Source organism: Dendrobates tinctorius, unplaced genomic scaffold, assembly GCF_039654945.1.
Source record: "Dendrobates tinctorius isolate UK_male_01 unplaced genomic scaffold, ASM3965494v1 ptg000011l, whole genome shotgun sequence".
Taxonomy (NCBI): Eukaryota; Metazoa; Chordata; class Amphibia; order Anura; family Dendrobatidae; genus Dendrobates; species Dendrobates tinctorius.
In genome coordinates this window covers 121,841,799-121,864,721 of record NW_027361679.1, presented here as the reverse complement: position 1 = coordinate 121,864,721, position 22,923 = coordinate 121,841,799, and the positions used below count along the sequence as shown (strand labels likewise).

Sequence of the window (22,923 nt, the reverse complement as noted above, 5' to 3'; positions counted from 1 at the left end):
CAATGATCTCACTGTGGGGGGACATATAATATAGAAACAATGATCTCACTGTGGGGGGACATATAATATGGAAACAATGATATCACTGTGGGGGGACATATAATATGGAAACAATGATATCACTGTGGGGGGGACATATAATATGGAAACATAATGATATCACTGTGGGGGGGACATATAATATAGAAACAATGATCTCACTGTGGGGGGACATATAATATGGAAACAATGATATCACTGTGGGGGGACATATAATATAGAAACAATGATATCACTGTGGGGGGACATATAATATAGAAACAATGATATCACTGTGGGGGGGACATATAATATGGAAACATAATGATATCACTGGGGGGGCATATAATATAGAAACAATGATCTCACTGTGGGGGGACATATAATATGGAAACAATGATCTCACTGTGGGGGGACATATAATATGGAAACAATGATATCACTGTGGGGGGACATATAATATGGAAACAATGATATCACTGTGGGGGGGACATATAATATGGAAACATAATGATATCACTGTGGGGGGGACATATAATATAGAAACAATGATCTCACTGTGAGGGGACATATAATATGGAAACAATGATATCACTGTGGGGGGACATATAATATAGAAACAATGATATCACTGTGGGGGGACATATAATATAGAAACAATGATATCACTGTGGGGGGGACATATAATATGGAAACATAATGATATCACTGGGGGGGCATATAATATAGAAACAATGATCTCACTGTGGGGGGACATATAATATGGAAACAATGATCTCACTGTGGGGGGACATATAATATGGAAACAATGATCTCACTGTGGGGGGACATATAATATGGAAACAATGATCTCACTGTGGGGGGACATATAATATAGAAACAATGATCTCACTGTGGGGGGACATATAATATGGAAACAATGATATCACTGTGGGGGGACATATAATATGGAAACAATGATATCACTGTGGGGGGGGACATATAATATGGAAACATAATGATATCACTGTGGGGGGGACATATAATATAGAAACAATGATCTCACTGTGGGGGGACATATAATATGGAAACAATGATATCACTGTGGGGGGACATATAATATAGAAACAATGATATCACTGTGGGGGGACATATAATATAGAAACAATGATATCACTGTGGGGGGGACATATAATATGGAAACATAATGATATCACTGGGGGGGCATATAATATAGAAACAATGATCTCACTGTGGGGGGACATATAATATGGAAACAATGATCTCACTGTGGGGGGACATATAATATGGAAACAATGATATCACTGTGGGGGGGACATATAATATGGAAACATAATGATATCACTGTGGGGGGGACATATAATATGGAAACATAATGATATCACTGTGGGGGGGACATATAATATAGAAACAATGATCTCACTGTGGGGGGACATATAATATGGAAACAATGATATCACTGTGGGGGGACATATAATATAGAAACAATGATATCACTGTGGGGGGACATATAATATAGAAACAATGATATCACTGTGGGGGGGACATATAATATGGAAACATAATGATATCACTGGGGGGGCATATAATATAGAAACAATGATCTCACTGTGGGGGGACATATAATATGGAAACAATGATCTCACTGTGGGGGGACATATAATATGGAAACAATGATATCACTGTGGGGGGACATATAATATGGAAACAATGATCTCACTGTGGGGGGACATATAATATAGAAACAATGATCTCACTGTGGGGGGACATATAATATGGAAACAATGATCTCACTGTGGGGGGACATATAATATGGAAACAATGATATCACTGTGGGGGGACATATAATATGGAAACAATGATCTCACTGTGGGGGGACATATAATATAGAAACAATGATCTCACTGTGGGGGGACATATAATATGGAAACAATGATATCACTGTGGGGGGACATATAATATGGAAACAATGATATCACTGTGGGGGGACATATAATATAGAAACAATGATATCACTGTGGGGGGGACATATAATATGGAAACAATGATCTCACTGTGGGGGGACATATAATATGGAAACAATGATATCACTGTGGGGGGGACATATAATATGGAAACAATGATATCACTGTGGGGGGACATATAATATAGAAACAATGATATCACTGTGAGGGGACATATAATATGGAAACAATGATATCACTGTGGGGGGACATATAATATGGAAACAATGATATCACTGTGGGGGGACATATAATATGGAAACAATGATATCACTGTGGGGGGACATATAATATAGAAACAATGATATCACTGTGGGGGGCATAAAATATGGAAACACAATGATATTAAAGAGGGGAGACATAAAATATGGAAACAATTATATCACTGTGGGGGGCAGACAATATGGAAACATAATGATATCACTGTGGGGGGGACATATATGGAAACATAATGATATCACTGTGGGGGGGACATATAATAAGGAAACAATTATATCACTGTGGGGGGGACATAATGATATCACTGTGGGGGGCATAAAATATGGAAACACAATGATATCACTGTGGGGGGGATATATATGGAAACAATTATATTACTGTGGGGGGCAGATAATATGGAAACAATTATATCACTGTGGGGGGCATAAAATATGGAAACACAATGATATTAATGTGGGGAGACATAAAATATGGAACGCTTCACGAATTTGCGTGTCATCCTTGCGCAGGGGCCATGCTAATCTTCTCTGTATCGTTCCAATTTTAGTATATGTGCTGCCGAAGCGAGCACGATATCCTTGCTGACTCACTCGGTATATATAGCCCATCATGCTGACTAACTATACATTATGGCGACTCCCATGAGTCACACCCGCCTTCTCCCCGGTGTACCTTACAGCCCAGAATAACGCTGTCCCCACATACAGTCACGTGCTTCTAATTATTAATGAATTTAGGAGAGTGCCTGGTCGCAATGCATCACGGTAAGCTGGGTTTCTGCATATCTGCATAGCCCTGCCCACTATCCCATACTGCCTCGCACATTCACTTTCACGGTCACTGGGACTGCAATGGCTGAAGCAACAGGAAACGGAAGACAGACCGGAAGTTGGCGATAATCAGAGATTGTGCGTCCCCGTCAGCTTTAAGGGGTCCCCTCCCCACAGAGACAGGGGCAAGAGCGGGGACCCCCCCGGACAAGGCATAGGTAAGTACGGGCCCATGACCGTGGCAGGGGAGTGTATGGCGAGCGCCGCCTCTGGTGTCAGGCTGGCTGCTGCTAATAATGTGGTCCTCTCAGCGCAGGGTCCCGGGATGGAGCCGGTTACTGCGCATGACCGTGTGAGGGACGAGCTGGAGCTTCCCCTGCCTCCTGTCATTGCTGTGCTCGGCTTCTGCAATGTACCAATGTGCTGATTCCTTCTTTGTCTTTATATTCTAAGGATTCATCAAGATGTCTGAAAATCAGGGAAATATTCCTATTAATAACACTAACGGGAACCGGGTTCGCACCCCAAACCTTAACCAGAACCCCCTGATCAACGTGCGGGACCGCCTCTTCCACGCTCTCTTCTTCAAGATGGCAGTCACCTATGCCCGCCTCTTCCCACCATCGTTCCGCAGAATTTTTGAGTTCTTTGTTCTTCTTAAGGTACGTACCTATAACCTCCCTTGTATGCCATGCTGCCTAATGGCTCAGGTTAGCGTTACATGGCCGACACTCCCTTTCGGAGCACGTACTGCCATGTCCGGACCGGCCGTGGATCTGCCCTCCTCTGAGCAGCCTCATAGACTCCCGTGTCCTGGCGTACCTGGACCGTGAATGTGAGATTGGCCTTACCTGAAGGATGGCCTGGCATCGGAATGTTATGTCATGTTCCATTATGAATAAGATCTGTCTCAAATTTAATGGTCTCCGGTGCGGTTCACTTTTATTTATAGGCACTCCACGCAGGGCTGTGGAGTCGGTAAGCCAAACCTGTGACTCCGACTCCTCAATTTCCCTTACACCGGCTCCAACTCCGACACCACGACTCCGACTCCCACATATATTGCTTATATTTAAGTGAAAAATTTATCGTAGTACAATGTGAACATCAGACATTTAATCATTTCTATGATACAATAATCAAGATATTTAGATAGAACATAATATCTATTTATTGGAATACAACTTTAGAACACAAAATACTGTAATAAATTGTAAATATGTAATACACTGTATACATGTACACGGTACAGACCAAAGTTTGGACACACCTTCTCATTCAAAGAGTTTTCTTTATTTTCATGACTATGAAAATTGTAGATTCACTCTGAAGGCATCAAAACTAGGAATTACCACATGTGGAATTATATAATTAAAGTGTGAAACAACTGAAAATGTGTCTTATATTCTAGGTTCTTCAAAGTAGCCACCTTTTGCTTTGATTACTGCTTTGCACACTCTTGGCATTCTCTTGATGAGCTTCAAGAGGTAGTCACCGGAAATGGTCTTCCAACAGTCTTGAAGGAGTTCCCAGAGATGCTTAGCACTTGTTGGCCCTTTTGCCTTCACTCTGCGGTCCAGCTCACCCCAAACCATCTCGATTGGGTTCAGGGCTGGTGACTGTGGAGGCCAGGTCATCTGGCGTAGCACCCCATCACTCTCCTTCTTGGTCAAATAGCCCTTACACAGCCTGGAGGTGTGTTTGAGGTCATTGTCCTGTTGAAAAATAAATGATGGTCCAACTAAACACAAACCGGATGGAATAGCATGTCGCTGCAAGATGCTGTGGTAGCCATGCTGGTTCAGTATGCCTTCAATTTTGAATAAATCCCCAACAGTGTCACCAGCAAAGCACCCCCACACCATCACACCACCTTCTCCATGCTTCATGGTGGGAACCAGGCATGTAGAGTCCATCCGTTCACCTTTTCTGCGTCACACAAAGACACGGTGGTTGGAACCAAAGATCTCAAATTTGGACTCATCAGACCAAAGCACAGATTTCCACTGGTCTAATGTCCATTCCTTGTGTTCTTTAGCCCAAACAAGTCTCTTCTGCTTGTTGCCTGTCCTTAGCAGTGGTTTCCTAGCAGCTATTTTACCATGAAGGCCTGCTGCACAAAGTCTCCTCTTAACAGTTGTTGTAGAGATGTGTCTGCTGCTAGAACGCTGTGTGGCATTGACCTGGTCTCTAATCTGAGCTGCTGTTAACCTGCGATTTCTGAGGCTGGTGACTCGGATTAACTTATCCTCCGCAGCAGAGGTGACTCTTGGTCTTCCTTTCCTGGGGCGGTCCTCATGTGAGCCAGTTTCTTTGTAGCGCTTGATGGTTTTTGCCACTGCACTTGGGGACACTTTCAAAGTTTTCCCAATTTTTCGGACTGACTCACCTTCATTTCTTTAAAGTAATGATGGCCACTCGTTTTTCTTTACTCAGCTGCTTTTTTCTTGCCATAATACAAATTCTAACAGTCTATTCAGTAGGACTATCACATGTGTATCCACCAGACTTCTGCACAACACAACTGATGGTCCCAACCCCATTTATAAGGCAAGAAATCCCACTTATTAAACCTGACAGGGCACACCTGTGAAGTGAAAACCATTTCCGGTGATGACCTCTAGAAGCTCATCAAGAGAATGCCAAGAGTGTGCAAAGCAGAAATCAAAGCAAAAGGTGGCTACTTTGAAGAACCTAGAATATAAGACATACAGTATTTTCAGTTGTTTCACACTTTTTTGTTAATTATATAATTCCACATGTGTTAATTCATAGTTTTGATGCCTTCAGAGTGAATCTACAATTTTCATAGTCATGAAAATAAAGAAAACACTTTGAGAAGCTGTGTCCAAACTTTTGGTCTGTATTGTGTGTGTGTGTGTGTGTGTGTGTGTATATATATCTCTAATATATAAAGCTCAAAGTGTGTGTGTGTGTGTGTATGTATGTATGTCCGGGATAGGCAACCGCACCGTCGCAGCTACAGCCACAAAATTTGGCACAGTCGCACGTCTGGACCCCGAGAGCATCCTAAGCTATGTTGTGAGGCGAAATTTTAACCCCGCGCGTTCCAATTTACCAAACAATTTTGCCCCTATCTACATACTGGGGAAAAAGTGTGTGCGCATCAAGCCTCTCCCCTCATTATGATGTCATAATGCCCCTATTTGCATAATGGGGAAACAGTGTGTGCGTATCAAGCCGTGCCCCTCATTATGATGTCACAATGGTTCCCATGGCGACGCTGATGTCATCAGGTTGTAAGCCCCGCCGCTCATTATGATGTCATAATGGTTGACTATGGAATGGAGGATGGGTATATGGGCACTGGACTGTGGGATGGCGGATATGTGTGATGGGTATATGGGCACTGGACTGTGGGATGGCGGATATGTATGATGGGTATATGGTCACGGGACTATGGGATGGAGGATATGTATGACGGGTATATGGGCACTCGACTATGGGATGGCAAATATGTATGATGGGTGTATGGGCATGAGACTATGGGATGGAGGATGTGTGATGGGTGTATGGGCATGGGACTATGGGATGGAGGATGTGTGTAGATTAGATGGGGGCAAAATTGTTTGGTAAATTGGAACGCGCAGGGTTAAATTTCGCCTCACAACAAAGCTTAGGACGCTCTCGGGGTCCAGACGTGCGACTGTGCCAAATTTTGTGGCTGTAGCTGCGACGGTGCGGATGCCTATCCCGGACACATACATACATACGTACATACATACATACATACATACATACATACATACACACTTTGAGCTTTATATATTAGAGATATATATCACACACACACTGACTTATCTCGGCTAAGATAAAGCCTAGATCCTCAGGCTACATTCACACTATGGGCGTAGCCAGGATCAAACCTGGGGTGGGGGGGGGGCAGAATTTCATACTGCACACCTCAGCTGCTGCACACCCCTACACTTGAAAATAAAGCCTGCACCTTAAGATGTGGTGAATGCAGTCTATTTATTCCAACTATCAATTGATGTTGATGTGTTACTGAAGACGAGCAATGCCTGTCCTGGGCGTCCTTTTGGGCAGCTATGAGGTGTACCTGACTGGTGCTAAATAAAAGGAGTGTTAGTCTGTGTGCTATCTGGCTTTCATTCTTTTTGGTACAGATAAGATATGGATAGATAGCAAAAGCAGATTAGAAATCTGCACTATTGAAAACATTATCTATGAGCTGAAAAACCTTTCAGGTGATGCGGTTTTTTAATAAGCTGATCTGCTTTTGCAACTGAAAAACGTATACTCAAAAAACGCAGGAAAAGCGCTGTGTATGAATGTAGCCTTAGATCAGGAATAGAACAGTCATTTATAGGACATTTCATAACTTTCCCAAATTCCTATGAAAAAATATTCAGCACATTCTGCATTGAACTACTGTACCCAATGTATTATATATTTTAGGAGTCGGTCCATTTTATTCCGACTCCACCAAAATGAGCACAGACTCCGACTCCACAGCCCTGACGCCGCGTACTGTAAGCAATATGGCAGTACCGTCATTGCACTGTGTTCTGAATTCAGCCTTAAAGGGAAGGTGCCGTGTTTTTTCATAATTTAATGTAAAAAAGAAAATAGTATAAACAGATATTGTCCCCTAAGCTTGACTCGGTGGTGTGTGGTTTTTTTTATTTAATTTTTTTTTTTTTACTGTATTAATGCTGCCATCTTACCTTTCTGGCTGCTGAACGACACTTTCCATGCTCATTTACGGCAGTCCCTGGGCATAAGACATAAGTCGGCTCCCGACCCCTATCTGTATGATTGCAGCAGCATCAGCTGTGAACTGGGCACGCCTCTCTGGGCAGCTCAATTCACAGCTGTAGGTGTGGCCAGGCGCCATCTTATTAGAGCTCAGTGCTTTCCTTTTAGCTCCATTTACACTCTATTGCAAGCCCTGGATGCTGTACTGTTCCAGCATAGCAACAGGGCTTGGATGTTCACTCTGCACATACCAGCTGCAGGAGAGGATACAGGACGAGCTCCTGGAGACCGAGCTGCTCTTTCCAAAACACCCGACCAGCTGCTGCCCCTGCTCTTGCAAAACATAGGAGGAGCGATCTAATCCTCTCCAGTGTGATACTGACTGCTGAGCTGTGTATCTAATCCTATCCTGTCTGATACACGACTCAGCAGACAGTATCTAATCCTATCCTGTCATACTGACTGCTGAGCCGTGTATCTAATCCTCTCCTGTGTGATACTGTCTGCTGAGCCATGTATCTAATCCTATCCCGTGTGATACTGCTCTCCTGAAATACTCTGTGCTGCTGTCACCCTACTCCAAGAATCCTTGCCGCCTGCCATCCTCGGTGACTGAAGACCCCATACCTCACCTCAGATCCTGTCCTGGAGATGTGTGAAAGCGAGGCGACAGGGGCCTGATATATGGTGGAAGGAGTAGAGTGACAGCAGCACAGAGTATTTCAGGAGAGCAGTGTGCTGGTCTATGGGGGGCACCCTGATCGGTGCCAGGGATTGTACATAGAATGCTTTGATAAGCCCCTGATGGAGGTGCCGGCAGCGGATAGTCGAGAAAATAGGTGACAGATTCATTTTAACAGTGACAGCAGGAGCGGCTGATGGTAGTATTCATCAGCCGGCTCCTGCACTGTAAATACAAAATTAAAAAAAATAAAAAAAACCGGTGTGGGTCCCCTCTATTTTCTGTAACCAGTCAAGTAAAACTCACAGCTGGGAGCTGCAACCCTGAGCTGTCAGCTTCAACAAGGCTGGTTATGAAGAATAGAGGGGTCCCCACACTTTTTTTTTTTTTTTATATATCATTTTTGACAACTAGCCTTGCTAAAGCAGACGGCTAGGGGCCGGTATTCTCAGGCTGGTAAGGGGCCATTGATATTGTCTCCCCTGCCTAAAATTAGCAGTCCATAGCTGCCCAGAAAAGGCACATCAATTAGACTTGTCCTGTAGTGGTGGCAAGTGGAGTTCATATCTGTGGGGTTAATGTCACTTTTGTATAGTCAGGTGACATCAAGCTCACGGCTTAGTAATGGAGAGGCGTCTATAAGACACCTATCCATTACTAGTCCTATAGTTACAAAGACACAGCCAGAATAAAGTCTTTTATTAGGGATGTACCAAAACATAGTTTCCCATTTTTATGTAATAGTCACACACAGTTCTACAGTACCAGCAAATGCTATGAGATTTCAGAAATGTTATGAACACGCTTTTTTTTCCCTGAGTTGAAAAGCTGCTGCATTTTTTTTTTTTTTAAAGCTGCATTGTTTCAATATTGTCAGCATTTTCACCTATAGAAATCAATAAGACCATCCAAAAAAAAAAAAAAAGCAATAAAAAGCCTTGCCATCAGGTTTTTCAGCGAAAAAAAACACGTCGTTACAGCAGGATGCAAAACCCATTTTTGTGATTTTCCCCAAGTTTAAACCAAAATGTCTTGGTGTTTTCACTGTTCTCACATTGCCAATGTGTAGAAGTAAACAATGCCTGACCAACTCAATGGCCCTACCAATGTGTTAGGTAAGCAATGCCTGGCCAATTCAACTCCCCCGCTGTTAATACATTTGCAATTGCGTAATTTTTCATGAACTCGTATGAATTTATTTGTTTGGTATAGTCACTTTTTTCAGACAAACTTTTTCCACTAAATCAATTGATCAAATTGTTTTGTTAAAGTGTTTTATGGTTTTACATACACCTTGCATTGTTCATGCTTCCTTGCTGAACTTTGAGATCCTGAAAATCGCATCTAAAAAGCAACGTGTGAACGTAGCATTATAGAGAACACGGGAATGCTCTGGCAGACCAAGCTCTCCTATATTTGTGACAGTTGGGCAAGATTGCTATGGGCCTGGCAAAAGGCCAAACTATAGATCAGCTGGCAGCCATCTACAGCGTGTGGTGAGCTTTAGACTAGATGCGCCAAACTTACAAAACTGGATCTGGAGGATACAAATCGGCGTACCTAGACATTTTAGCTTTCGCCACCACTTAATTGGCTTGCTTTAGCCTACATTGGTGTATTTTAGGTCAATGCAGATGCTGATAAAATGCTGCTACCAAAACAAGTCAAAATATAAGTTATATTTTAGTAATTATTTATTACAGAAAGTATATTTTAATAGTTGCAGAAAGTATTATGCATGAAGGAAATTAAAAAAAAAATACTGGCTATAGACTGCTGAGGAGAGTGATGCCTGTATGCTTCATATCAGATGCATTGTTGTTATAACTCATCTTTTATTACTATGTGAATTACCTCTTCCAGGCCCTGGGAAGGATGGTGCCTGGAAGATAACTCTGCCTCCAGACCTTATTTTACATGATGTGGGATTACCATTGTGATGTATAATGGCTGCTCTCTGCTCTCGTGATCTCACTGCAGAGCTGTGTGTGGTTATTATAACTGACACATCTGCAGGTTCCTCTCTGCTTCCATCTCACAGGCAGATAGGGGCTGTAATATTGTTGCAGTCCAGCAGAGCTGTGAGAGCTGCAGCTGCTCAATGTTTGTATGAAGACAGTTGTTTTCTCCTGCTCTGTGTTAGTTACTTGTTTCAACACTAATATTCTACATGAAAGGGAGTTAAGTTCTGGAGGCAGAGTTATGTTCCACGCAGCTTCCTCCTCATATCCTTTAAGAGGTCATTCACATGTAAGAAAAACATTGGTCTCTGAAATAAAAAATCAGATTGCAGATATCAAGGTATCATTTTATTCAGCTTCCTATGACCTACATGCCAATGTTAACTGTCTCTGCAAAGGAATACGTGGTACCAGGTATTTCCTGAAGAAGAGGTTGCAAAAAACCTTGAAACGCGTAGAATAAACCACTGTCAAACTTTATTAACCTTCTGGAATTTCATCATTTGGGCAGCGCGGACGAAATCCACGTATTCCTTTGCAGAGTTCTGTTTCACATCGTCAAGTGACCGACTTGTGGATCTGTGGCAGCCCTCATCTATACATGCTTTGAATACCTACTACCAGGTGAGCAGTTTTTTGTCAAACCGCTTACTGTATTTGTGGGATAAGACCCTATATTGCGCTTGTTTCCCTCTTTCCTCACAATACTAATGTTGACTGCCTAGGAGAGCTGATCCTGCTGACCAGTGCCATATAATTCAGAGTGTTGTCATCTGGTAGAATGCTGTCTGTCATAATTAAAAGGATAAGAAATTGGTATATATGGAACTCCAGAGGCGAGCCATGATGCTCAGACTGCAGTTAAATATGTAACAACGGGAAGAAAGAAAGTGTGAATATGCATGAATGGAATTTGACACTTTCCAAACTTGTATTCTGCGCAGTGTTGTTCCTTGGCATATTCTTACATAACTTTGCCTTTTGCTCTACTCAGACAATCTGTGTATAATTAAACCACACTCCAGAAGAAACAAGACAACTTCCAGATTAACCAAGTAGAGTTTAAAGGCAAAATGGGAAGGAAAGGCAGAATTTCAGAGAGTAATTGTCCATTAGGGAATCTTTCTGTCCCTAATGACTATGACATCCCTGCTTGCTAAGCAGCAGCCCAAGTATGTCCTGCTATTCCTGGGCAATGCAGGCCGCAACTAGCAGGTGATGTACAAGATCTCCATAGGGTCCAGTGCCCATGGACTCCCCAGGGCAGCCATGAGGGCAGAACCTTCATGTATTTGCCTAGTAAGGATTGGTATACTACCAATAATTCTACCGCAAGTCCGCAACAAAATGCAGATTTTGGTACAGATTCATAGTGGAGTGCATGTATGAAACTGAAATGGGTGATCTCTATGATGAATACACCAGAACCTGACTCACTGTGGATTTAAGACAGAAAAAAGAGGCACTGGATGAGGGCGGACTGTTCTCTGCCCATTGCACTGCATTCCAGATAACAGGAGCAAATTCTGGTTATAGGACCATTGCGTATAATAACTGTATGCCCAAACAACACTAAAGAACCAGGGTCATTCTGACCGCAGAAAATATTAATTGTTCAGTTAAGGAAAACACGATTCAATGCATTTTGAATACAAAGTTAGATATCAATCTTAATTTACTAAAAGATGATCACTAAGGCCCCTTTCACACATGAGTGTCTCCACCACAAGTGGTGACAGTTTTCACACGTACCAGAGACACATGCACAAATAGAACCATTCAACTGAATGTCTGTGCACATGTCAGTGTGTTTCCACGGACCATGTGTCCGTGGGCAAAACACTGACATGTCCGATCCTTTTTTTTTTTTTTTTTTTTTTCAGTCATCACGGGATACAAAACATACCGCACACGGATGACACACTGGGATGTCAACCGTGTGACACGTCCTGGCGCCCGAGAAGCAGCGGGTACAGTAAATACTGTTCCCCGACGCCGGATGCTGAAGATGGCTCTCATCATTCTCCCCTGCTCTGCCGGCGATCAGCACGAGCAGGGGAAAATGATGAGCGCTATTTATTCGGTCGTCCATGACAGCACCACCTGAGAGAGGGGATCCGCCCTCCAGGAACAGGAAATCCTACAGATACATAAGGGCGGCACCTCTCCCACGCATCAGTTGGTTTCCTGTTCCTGGAGGACAGGATTCCCTACAGATCATGCCATCATGGATGAAGAATCCCCAGTCCGGCTGTCCGACTCAGGTAGCGGGGGGGGGGGTCTCCTACCTCGGGCGGTGCGGAGTCCCCTGGAAGCGCCACGGTGGCCCGCGCAGGGTTTCACATCAGTGTGCGGGGCAGGTGGAGGCGGGGTCCGGCGGATGCCCGTCTCCTGCGCCGGCGGGTGAGTATGGCCTCCACCCCCACCCCCCCGGATCCCGGTCCTTGTTCCGGCTGGTGCGGTCTCCCCTCGTCGGGGGCGTGCGGCTGCGCCTTGGTGGCGTCCGGGGAGAGCTGTGCGTCGGCGGCGCTGGTGGCCTGTGCGTTCTCGCGCCCGGACCGGAGGTGACATGGGGCGGGGCTGGTGGCCTGCGCGTCCTCGCGCACCCGGACTGGAAGTGGCGCCGCGGGGTCGGTGGCCTGCGCGCCCTGACGGTAAGTGACGCCGCGGGGCCGGTGGCCTGCACGTCCTTGCGCTCCCGGACCAGAAGTGGCGCTGGTGGCCTGTGTGTCCTTGCGCGCACCCGGACCGGAAGTGATGCGGCGGGGGGCGGAGCTGGTGGCGCCGGACCGGAAGTCGGGTGCCGGCTGGCTTTCTCTTTCCCTGTGCGTCGCCGGGCGCCGACAGAGCGGTGGGGGCGCGGCACGCAGAGGTATGGACGTCTGGGAAAATGGTGGTGGGGGGGGGGCGAGAATCAGCCCCTGGCCACGTCACCTGTGGACCCGGATTACTGGGGGGAAGAAAAGGGCACAGAGGCACTGCCGAGCGGCTTCAGCTCAGGTGCAGGATGGACGAGCCGGAAGCTCCCATGCCCCAGCTGGACAGAGAGCAGGAACGTACTTCAGAGAGGTCCCAAACCAGCTCCCAGCAAAAGAAAAAACGAACTGGACAATCCGGCCATAGAAGTTCCTCCAGGCCGAAAAATTCAGCTCGTCCCCCCCGTGATCCGGTACCTACGCACTCTGCTCAGGGTAAGAGATCTTCATGAATGTGCCCTGACGCAGTGTCCCCCTTATGTTTTCCTCCTATAGGGAAAGAAATGCGCTGACAAGGCAAAAAACAGGGAATGCGCCCTTTTGCAAATGCCCCTTGCCGGATGCCTACCCTAAGAGGCTGTGCCAATCATGCAGACGGTGGTGGAAGAAACCCCTGACTTCGCTACAAGTCTAAGGGAAATAAACAGGACGGAGGTTAAAGCCCTAAAATCCGTACCCCAGGGGGAGTTGTCTAGGAAGAGAAAAAGGGCGAGTTTCTCAGGGTCAGGCTCTTCAGCAGACCCTAGAGGGAATGAAGACTCCTGAGAGCCCTCCACCTCCGCATCTGCGTCCTCTTCAGAGGAAGACGCCAGCCGTTTCTGCCTAGGTCTGGAACAAGTGGACAAACTAGTCAGGGCTACCATGGGGGTAACGGACACCAAACATGAACGGTCAGCACAGGACCTAATGTTTGGGGGTTTATACCCCAGGAAAACGTAAGTCGTTCCCGTTAAACGACAAGGTCCAAAATTTGATTAATAGAGAATGGAGGAAACCAGAAAGAAAAGGCTCCCTACCTACCATCCAGGATGCAGCAGCCTTTTTAGCCGACGCTTCGGCAGACTCCGCGAGAATGGCGGCCAAGGCCGCAGGGCTATCAAATGCAGTCCGACGGGTTATATGGCTGAAGTGCTGGCCCGGGGATATCCAGGCCAGATCCCGGCTGTGCTCCATCCCGTGTGAGGGGGAATATCTATTCGGACCAGTCCTAGATGAACTCCTGGAGAAGGCTGGCGACGATAAAAAGAAATTCCTTTCCCTGCCCACCCCTTCCTATAGACGTCTCTTTGCTAGGAAGAGGTTTTTTCGGAGGAGGTCATCCAGGGACCGGGGCAGATGGGAAGGTAAGAAAAGGTACTGGTTTTATGTTTGGAGGGGGACGCCAAGAAGCATCCCGTGAGACCAAGAAACCTCCCCAATGACTAGAGGCCCTGGTGGGTGGGAGGTAGACTGTCGGCCTTCTGCCAAGCCTGGTTGCGCATCTCGAACAGTAATTGGATCCTGGGGTTGGTAGCCTCAGGCCTAATGCTCGAATTTGGGGGTGTCCCCCAGAACAGCTTTAGGGTCACCCCGCTTAGGTCTTCCTTGGCGGAACAGACTGCCCTAGAAACCGAAATTGTTGACCTATGTCAGAAGGGAGTACTGATAAAGGTACCAGAGGCAGAGAAGGGCGAAGGCTTCTACTCCCCCCCCCCCTATTTTTGGTCCGTAAACCAGATAATTCCTACAGGACCATAATTAATCTGAAGGCACTCAACAGATACCTGGTTATTCGACCTTTCAAAATGGAAACGATCAGTTCCACAATAAAATTGCTGTTTGAAAATTGTTTTATGGTGCTGTTGGATTTAAAAGACGCTTATTACCATATACCCATCTATGCATCTCATCAGCGTTTCCTTAGAGTGGCAGTTCATTTGGAGGGGTCGTTACAGCATTTTCAATATGTCGCCCTTCTCTTTGGTATAGCAGTCGCCCCCCCCAGGTGTTCACTAAGGTTATAGTGGAAGTTATGGCCCATCTACGGGAAGCAGACATCCTAGTAATCCCCCTACCTGGATGACTTCCTTATTGTAGGAAAAACAGCAGTCCATTTGTCTGGATCAATTGCAGAAAGCAAAATTTGCTTTGGAACGGTTAGGGTGGCTATTAAACATTAAGAAGTCCTGTCTACAGCCCATGAAGGTCCAGCAGTTCTTGGGCTTGATCCTAGATTCGCAGAATCAGGAATGTTGTCTTGCACCCAAAAAATTGGTTCGCCTACGTCAGCAGGTCTTAAACGCCTCCAATAGCCCTACCATGTCTCTCAGGAAAGCAATGTCCCTCCTGGGTTCTCTCTCATCCTGCATCCCCGTGGTCCGGTGGGCCCAGTTCCATACAAGGGTGCTACAGGGCGAGGTTTTATGCCATCAAAAGATCCTGGGCGGTTATCTAGAAGGCCAGTTGACTCTGTCCCAACATACTTTGAGTTCCCTTGAGTGGTGGCTAGACGAGAACAATCTCGCCAGAGGAGTACCCTGGGAATATAACATAACCCGGGTAGTCACCACAGATGCAAGCCCTACCGGTTGGGGGGCCCACATGGGGGAAATCTTGATCCAGGACCTGTGGGATAGTCATCAGTTGGGGATGTCCTCCAACCTGAAAGAGCTAACAGCCGTAGAGCAGGCAGTTAAAAACCTTCTTGTGTATCTACAGGGTCGCCATGTTCGAATATTCTCCGACAATCAGGTCACCGTGGCTTACATCAACCACCAAGGCGGCACTCGGTCCAGGCCTCTGGTGGAGGTAGCAGAACGGCTGTTCGTGGGCAGAGCTACATCTCCTGTCTTTAACAGCTCTGCACATGAAAGGAAAACACCACAGCAGACTTCCTAAGCCGCAACCTTCTAAAGCAAGGGGAATGGTCCTTAAAAGCGTCCATCTTCAACCAGATAGTACAAAAATGGGGGCAGCCAGAAGTGGACCTCTTCGCCACCAGAGAGAACAGGAAGGTGCCTCGGTTCTGCTCCCTGAATCCCAGGGAGAACCCTCTGGCAGAAGATGCTCTTCTAATCAAATGGGACTTCAGGCTAGCATACGCCTTCCCTCCCCTGGCTCTACTACCCCTGGTGATGAGGAAAGTCAGGAAGGACAAAGCGAGGATTATAGTGATCGCCCCGTTTTGGCCCAGGAGGGCATGGTTCTCATGCCTGAGGACCATGTCGGTATCCGACCCTTGGGTCCTACCAAACATCCCAGACCTCCTGTCCCAGGGCCCAGTTTACCATCCTCTGGTTGCTGGCCTACATCTGACGGCGTGGATTTTGAGCAGGCACTGCTGAAAGAGAGAGGGTTTTTTTTTTCCCCGGCCCTAATTAACACCCTGCTTAAAAGCAGAAAGCCGGTTACAACCAAAATCTACGTGAGGATCTGGAAAAGATTCCTTCAGAGCTCAGGGTTAGTATCTGTACAGTCCACTCCCATAGCAAAGATCTTAGAGTTCTTGCAAAAAGGTCTGGACATGGGACTCTCCACCAGCACCCTTAAGATACAGGTGTCGACTCTAGAGGCACTGTTCAACTGCAACATGGCCAGTAACCATTGGATCAATAGGTTTATTAAAGCAACAGGCAGGTCCAGACCGTTGGTGAAAAATACATTTATACCATGGTATCTAAACCTAGTTCTTACGGCCATGAAAGAGGCCCCGTTTGAACCTATATCATCAGCTTCCATGAAAAACCTGTCCCTTAAAGTGGCTCTCCTGGTGGCGTTGACATCAGCCCGTAGAGTGAGTGACATCAAGGCGCTATCTAGACTTCCTCCTTACATACAATTCAGGGATGACAGGGTAATTCTTACACCCGATGCAGCATACCTGCCTAAAGTAGCCTCCGGTTTCTATAGAACTCAGGAAATAGTTCTTCCATCCTTCCTCCCTAATCCCACGAACGATAAGGAAAGGAAATTACACACTCTAGACGTTTAGGAGATGTCTCCTAGAGTACCTGGTGGTTACCGACCCCTGGAAAAAAGATTATGCCTTGTTTATTTCCTATCAGGGCACTAGAAATGGCCTTAGGGCTTCAAAAAGTTTGCTAGCGAGATGGATTAGGGAGGCCATTTCTTTAGCATACACCTCAAAAGGCATACCGGCCCCTGGCAAGCTGAGGGCGCATTCCACCAGGGCCATAGCAACCTCTTGGGCAGAGAGATCGGAGGTCTCGATCGACCAGATATATAAGGCAGCTACTTGGTCCTCTCTGAGCACCTTTTACAACCATTATAGACTAGACCTGGGTGCTTCCTCAGACCTCTCCTTTGGTGTCAGGGTTCTGCAGGCTGTAGTCCCTCCCTAAAGTAATTATTACTCTCTGTAATTTTCTCAGGTGGTGCTGTCATGGACGACCGAATAAAGTCGTAGTTACTCACCGGTTAACGGTATTTTTCGGAGTCCATGACAGCACCCGTATATTCCCTCCCTTTAGTATAATTTGGGTGTGCACTTCTTCCTCTTATATGTACACGGGTAATTAATAGTCGTGTAGAGTATTGTATATAAATTGTTATTAACCATTGTGGTCCTCTTGTGCTCTGTAAACCAACTGACGCGTGGGAGAGGTGCTGCCCTTATGTGTCTGTAGGATTTCCTGTTCCTGGAGGGCAGATCCCCTCTCTCAGGTGGTGCTGTCATGGACTCCGAAAAATACCGTTAAGGCTGGTTTCACACTTGCGTTTTTTTTGCGCTGCTTTTTAGCGCAAAAAAAGCATGCGTTTTCCCCCTATTCTTTAACATGGGTGCGCATACATATGCGCACGTACGCGTTTGTATGCGCATGCGTTTTTTGCAATGTGCGCTCGGGCACACAAAATGCGTCCTGTTGCATTTTTTGTGCATCCGACTTGCCCTCCAAAAACGCATGCGCACGCAATGCGTTTTTTACAGCAAAACGCCCATTGAAGTCTATGGGTGCGCATACGTGGAAACTGAGGACTAAGAGCACTACACGTGTTCGAAACGCGTCCAGTTATCTAGGACATTCCTTCCTCCAGTATATACTGGTTATCAAGCAGCTTATTACCTTTTAATTTGTTTCAATAAAGATTTTGGATTTTATCTCCGGAGCTAGATACTTTTTTCACAAGTACCTGTGGACATCACTATAAGGGTGAGCTGAATCAACTTTTTTCTAATGCGCACGTATGCGCAAAAAAACGAATGCGGTTTTTAAAAAAATGCACCAAAACCCGCAAAAAAAGCACACAAATGCATGATGCGTTTTTTTCATGCGTTTGTGTGTGCAAAAAACGCGCAGCAAAAAAAATGCAAGTGTGAAAGTAGCCTAACCGGTGAGTAAGGCTAGTTTCACATTGGCGTTTACGGCCGTAGCGTCGGGCTGCGCACGGCCGCCGCTAAACCCCACCCCCTTCCGCGCCTCTGCCGGTAGCTCTGCCTACGGGCGCATGACGCTGCATGCGTCGTACGTCCCCTATCTTTATCACTGGGGACGCAAGCCGTGCGCAGTATGCGTTTGGCGGTGCATGCGTCCTTTTGACAGTGCGCCGAGCGCAACCAAAATGCAACAGGTTGCGTTTGGAGGTGGTCGGCGCACCGTCAAAAGGACGCATGCGCCGCCAAACGCATACTGCGCATGGCCTGCGGCCCCAGTGATAAAGATAGGGGACGTATGCAGCGTCATGCGCCCGTAGGCGCGGCACGGGGCGGGGCTTAGCGGCAGCCATGCGCAGCCCGACGCTGCGGCCGTAAACGCTAATGTGAAACTAGCCTTACTACGACTATTCCACTGATGACAGCAGGTGGCGGCTGATGGGATTATTACTTCCATCAGCCTGCATCTGCTGTTGCTAATAACAGCGAGCACAGGAGCGGCTGATGGGAGCATTCATCATCCGGCTCCTGCGCTGTAAATAAATAATTAGAAAAAAAATAAACTGGCGTGGGTCCCCTCTATTTTCTATAATCAGCCTAGCAAAACTCACAGCTGGAGGCTGCAACCCTCAACTGTCAGCTTCAGCAGGGCTGGTTATCAAAAATAGAGGGGTCCCCACACTGTTCTTTTTATTTATTTAAATAAATAATTTAAAAAAAAAAACCCGCATTGGATCCCCCCTTTTTTGACAACCAGCATTGCTAAAGCTGACAGATGGGGGGCTGGTATTCTCAGGCTGGTAAGCGAACATGGATATAAGCCCCCCCCCTCCACCAGCCTAAAAATAGAAGCCCACAGCTGCCCAGAAAAGACATCTATTAGATGTGCCAATTATGGCGCTTTGTCCGGCTCTTCCCACTTGCCCTGTAGCGGTGGCAACTGGGGTTCATATTTGTGGGGTTGATGTCACCTTTGTATTGTCAGGTGACATCAAGCCCACAGATTAGTAATGGAGAGGTGTCTATAAGACGCCTCTCCATTACTAATCCTACAGTTAAATGGTAAATAAACAGTCAGAATAAAGTATTTTATTAGAAATAAAAGTGTGTTTTGTTTTATTTAGAAATAACAAGTTATACTCACCTAACGCCTAATTCCACCGAAGCCTTCGTCCGCTGTATAAAATTTTTTTTTTTTTTTTTAAAGCAAACAACAATATCCCTCACCTCACCGTCATTCTATCTTATGCCATAATCCATGTCTGGGGATAATTAGTTTTCATGAGAACCTCAAAAAGAGGAAAAAATCCTCCTCAAAATTCAGGAAAAAAAGTCAGGCCTAAATGCTTCTGCACTAATACAGGGTGCAGTGGACCTAAGTAAAATGGCAGCTGCACAGGTGCAATAATACCAAATGAATCAGCCAGCCTACAATCAGGGATTGGCCGTGTAGCACACCAGTACAGAAAAAAAATCAACGAATACCTTGCATATATATGTTTTTGTGCACTTTATATTTCTTTCAGGGTGTAGTTGGGCCCAAATGGTTCTGCAAACTGTGGCCTCTGTTCACACGGGATGCTTTCTAGTTGGCACTGGGCAGCCCCCCTATATGGTGTTACTAAGAGGCTGTGAACCAACATTCCCTGTGTGAACACTGGCACGTGCGGATTATTTTTTTAGATGAGAGATATTGTTGTTCTTTTATTTTTGGTTTATTACAGGAGACGAGGGATTCAGTGGAACTAGGCGTTAGGTGAGTATAACTAGCATACTGCGCTTGTGCGAGGCAAGATTGCTTTGCCAAGCGCGAAATATGGAGAACTACTCTAATTCCGGAAAATATCGTGGACGGCGGCCACGGATGGGGTGGAGAAAAGAAGAAGAAGAAACACTGCTCATTGGACCGGACACAGGGCATTTACATAGCCCGCAAATTTCTGGTGACAGATTCCCTTTTTCTCCTAATGGGACTACAAAATGCAGTAAAAATGGGAAAAAAAAGACGAAAAACAAAAATATAAGTTAAAATCACCCCACTTTCCCCCATTAAAAATTAAGAAATGAAAAAAAATACATGTGAAGGTACATCTGTAAAAGTCTGGTCTATGAAAATATAAAATGAATGAACCCTATCTGTAAATGAGGAAAAAAAAAAAAGCTCAAATTGTTTTTTTTTTTTTTATTTTTTTTTTTTAAATTTTTTTGGCTGCAGCAACGATGCAAAAAAAATAAGAGGCGATCAAAACATCATTTGTACCCCAAAATGGTATAAATCAAAACATTCTCAAGGCGTAAAAACAAGCTGCCACTCTGTTCCCATTAACCAGATATTGAAAGTTACAGATCTCGGAAAATGGCGACACAAGCTGGAGTTTTTTTTTTTTTTTTGTGTATACATTTCCAATTTTCTTTTCACTTAAACTATGCATGTTTGCTTTTGCCATAATCGCACTGACCTGGATAATCAAAATTGCCAGGTAATTTTTACCATATAATGAACGCTGTAATTGAAAAACAAAACCATTGCTGACGTGCGCCTTTTTTATGTTTGTGCCTTCCAGTATATCGCATGATAAAGTGCACACTGTCCTTCAAAAGTAAACCTTAAGGGTTTATTTGGGACGCTTTAAAGGCCTCAACTTAAGATAAGCTTTTAAAGGTAGATGGGTTGGGGTCCCGCTTTACACACTTTCCATAATCTCTGGTTTGTGGGGGTCACCGGCTCCAGTGGACATTCCACGAGTTTTATTGGCCAGACACAGTTCTGTGGTTTACTAGCAGTTGTACGTGGTAATACAATTCATTACATCTTCATCCAATTCATGTAACTAGGATTGAGCTATAATACCGGGAACAGTCATTAATAACACAGCAGATAAGTGTTGAGGTAAGTTCCTTTTCATATGCACCCTTCTGGATTTAGACATGAGATACTGCCAGCAATGGTTTGAATGTATGGTTGCTGAGTTGAGAACCGGCTGCGTCACCAACCATGAGGATCTGAAGGTAGAAGATGAGGGAAATAAGATGAGATGCGTGGACTCTAGGGGTGTCCGTCAGCTGCTTACCCCAATATGAAGGCATGTACAGGAAGGGTTGTGAGGAATCACTATGAGCCAAGCTTATTCAGATAATGGTTGCCTAAGTTGTATGGCCAGCTTTAGCTTAGTCGCGTTTTCTACTGTCATTTGGCTGATGGCCATCTACTGTGTATGGGGTCTGTGGTCAGCTTTACCAAAGCGTCTACGTATGATGTATTTTTTTGGACTGTGTGACAGGTGAAGGCTTAGAAGGCTCGGCTGCTCGCTCTGTGTAATTGGAGAGTTCCAGTATTAACTGTATGCTATAATCTGTCCTGTATTTCCGTTACTTTGTGTAAACCTGTGATGTCGGGTCTTTGCTGGAGTTATAAGGGAAAGGTTGGCCAGTAGTGTTCAGGTGATATGCATGCACTCAAAATGCAGACACCTCTAAACAATGGTTTGCTTTATTTTTTTTACTTTTAGGCCCTTTTGGTTCTTTTTATTCTCGCATATATCCATATTGCATTTTCGCGGTCTCCTATCAACTGCTTAGAGCATGTGCGAGATAAATGGCCCAGAGATGGCATCCTGCGGGTGGAGATTCAGTTGAACTCGAGCCGAGCACCCATTTTCCTTCAGTTCTACGACAGCGACACTTTTCCTGGTTTGGTAAAAGAGCCCCTGGGTGAGGAAGACGGAGAAGATGATGATGAGGAGATGAGTTTGGATATGTACCAGAACAGCTCTATCAAGGTATAAAATTATTTGACCAGCGTACCGTATGTCGGAAACATGTTTTCTTTTCATGTATGGCTTGCAAATCATTTTATGAACCAGAAATAAGTGAACTCTTGTATTTTGCAATGCTTGTTCAATAACTTTTTTTTTTTTTAAGAAAACAAATGTAACAAGGGACTAACAAACTATATTTGAAATTGATTAACTCCTTTTAAACCATTCTTGCAAAATGACATGCATGTTGAGGTCAGAATGTGTGGTAGGGGATCTCATGAGTTGAGCGCTCTACTCAGAAGGTAGATGCCACCAGGGCTGTGGAGTCGGTAAGCCAAACCTCCGACTCCTCAATATCCTTGACTTTGTACATAAAGTGCAGCACAGATTCATCTCAAGTGAAAGCCTAAATTATCCGTAGATCAGCAACAGAACATACATAGGACATTTCATAACTTTCCCAAACACTTATGAAAACATTTACAGCACATCCTGCATTGTGCTATTGTACCCAATGTATTATATATTTCTGGAGCCGGTCAATTTTATTCCGACTTCTCCAAAATGAACTTTTGACTCCCCAGCCCAGGATGCCACAGGCTTGAGCTTCATATGATGCCAGGATTTATGCCACATAATGAAATT

At 45.2% G+C, this 22,923-nt stretch overlaps 2 protein-coding genes and 1 non-coding gene across 3 annotated transcripts in view; 1 reads left to right on the top strand and 2 right to left on the bottom strand.

Annotated features, from left to right (window-relative positions):
* The window catches only part of LOC141050203 (uncharacterized), a 134,333-nt gene extending 126,430 nt beyond the window's left edge, over positions 1-7,903 (bottom strand). Inside the window, exon 1 of the mRNA XM_073547057.1 lies at positions 7,720-7,903. The gene's annotated coding sequence lies outside the window, so the exon portion shown is untranslated. The remainder of the gene's footprint in view (positions 1-7,719) is intronic.
* On the bottom strand, positions 2,705-2,811 carry LOC141054437 (U6 spliceosomal RNA). The gene has a single exon (XR_012221420.1). It is a non-coding gene; the product is annotated as a U6 spliceosomal RNA (small nuclear RNA).
* The window catches only part of TMEM259 (transmembrane protein 259), a 52,518-nt gene continuing 32,652 nt past the window's right edge, over positions 3,058-22,923 (top strand). Inside the window, exons 1-3 of the mRNA XM_073547037.1 lie at positions 3,058-3,228; positions 3,464-3,672; positions 22,030-22,299. Of these exons, the coding sequence (XP_073403138.1) occupies positions 3,475-3,672; positions 22,030-22,299 (468 nt within the window). The 5' untranslated portion in view covers positions 3,058-3,228; positions 3,464-3,474. The remainder of the gene's footprint in view (positions 3,229-3,463; positions 3,673-22,029; positions 22,300-22,923) is intronic.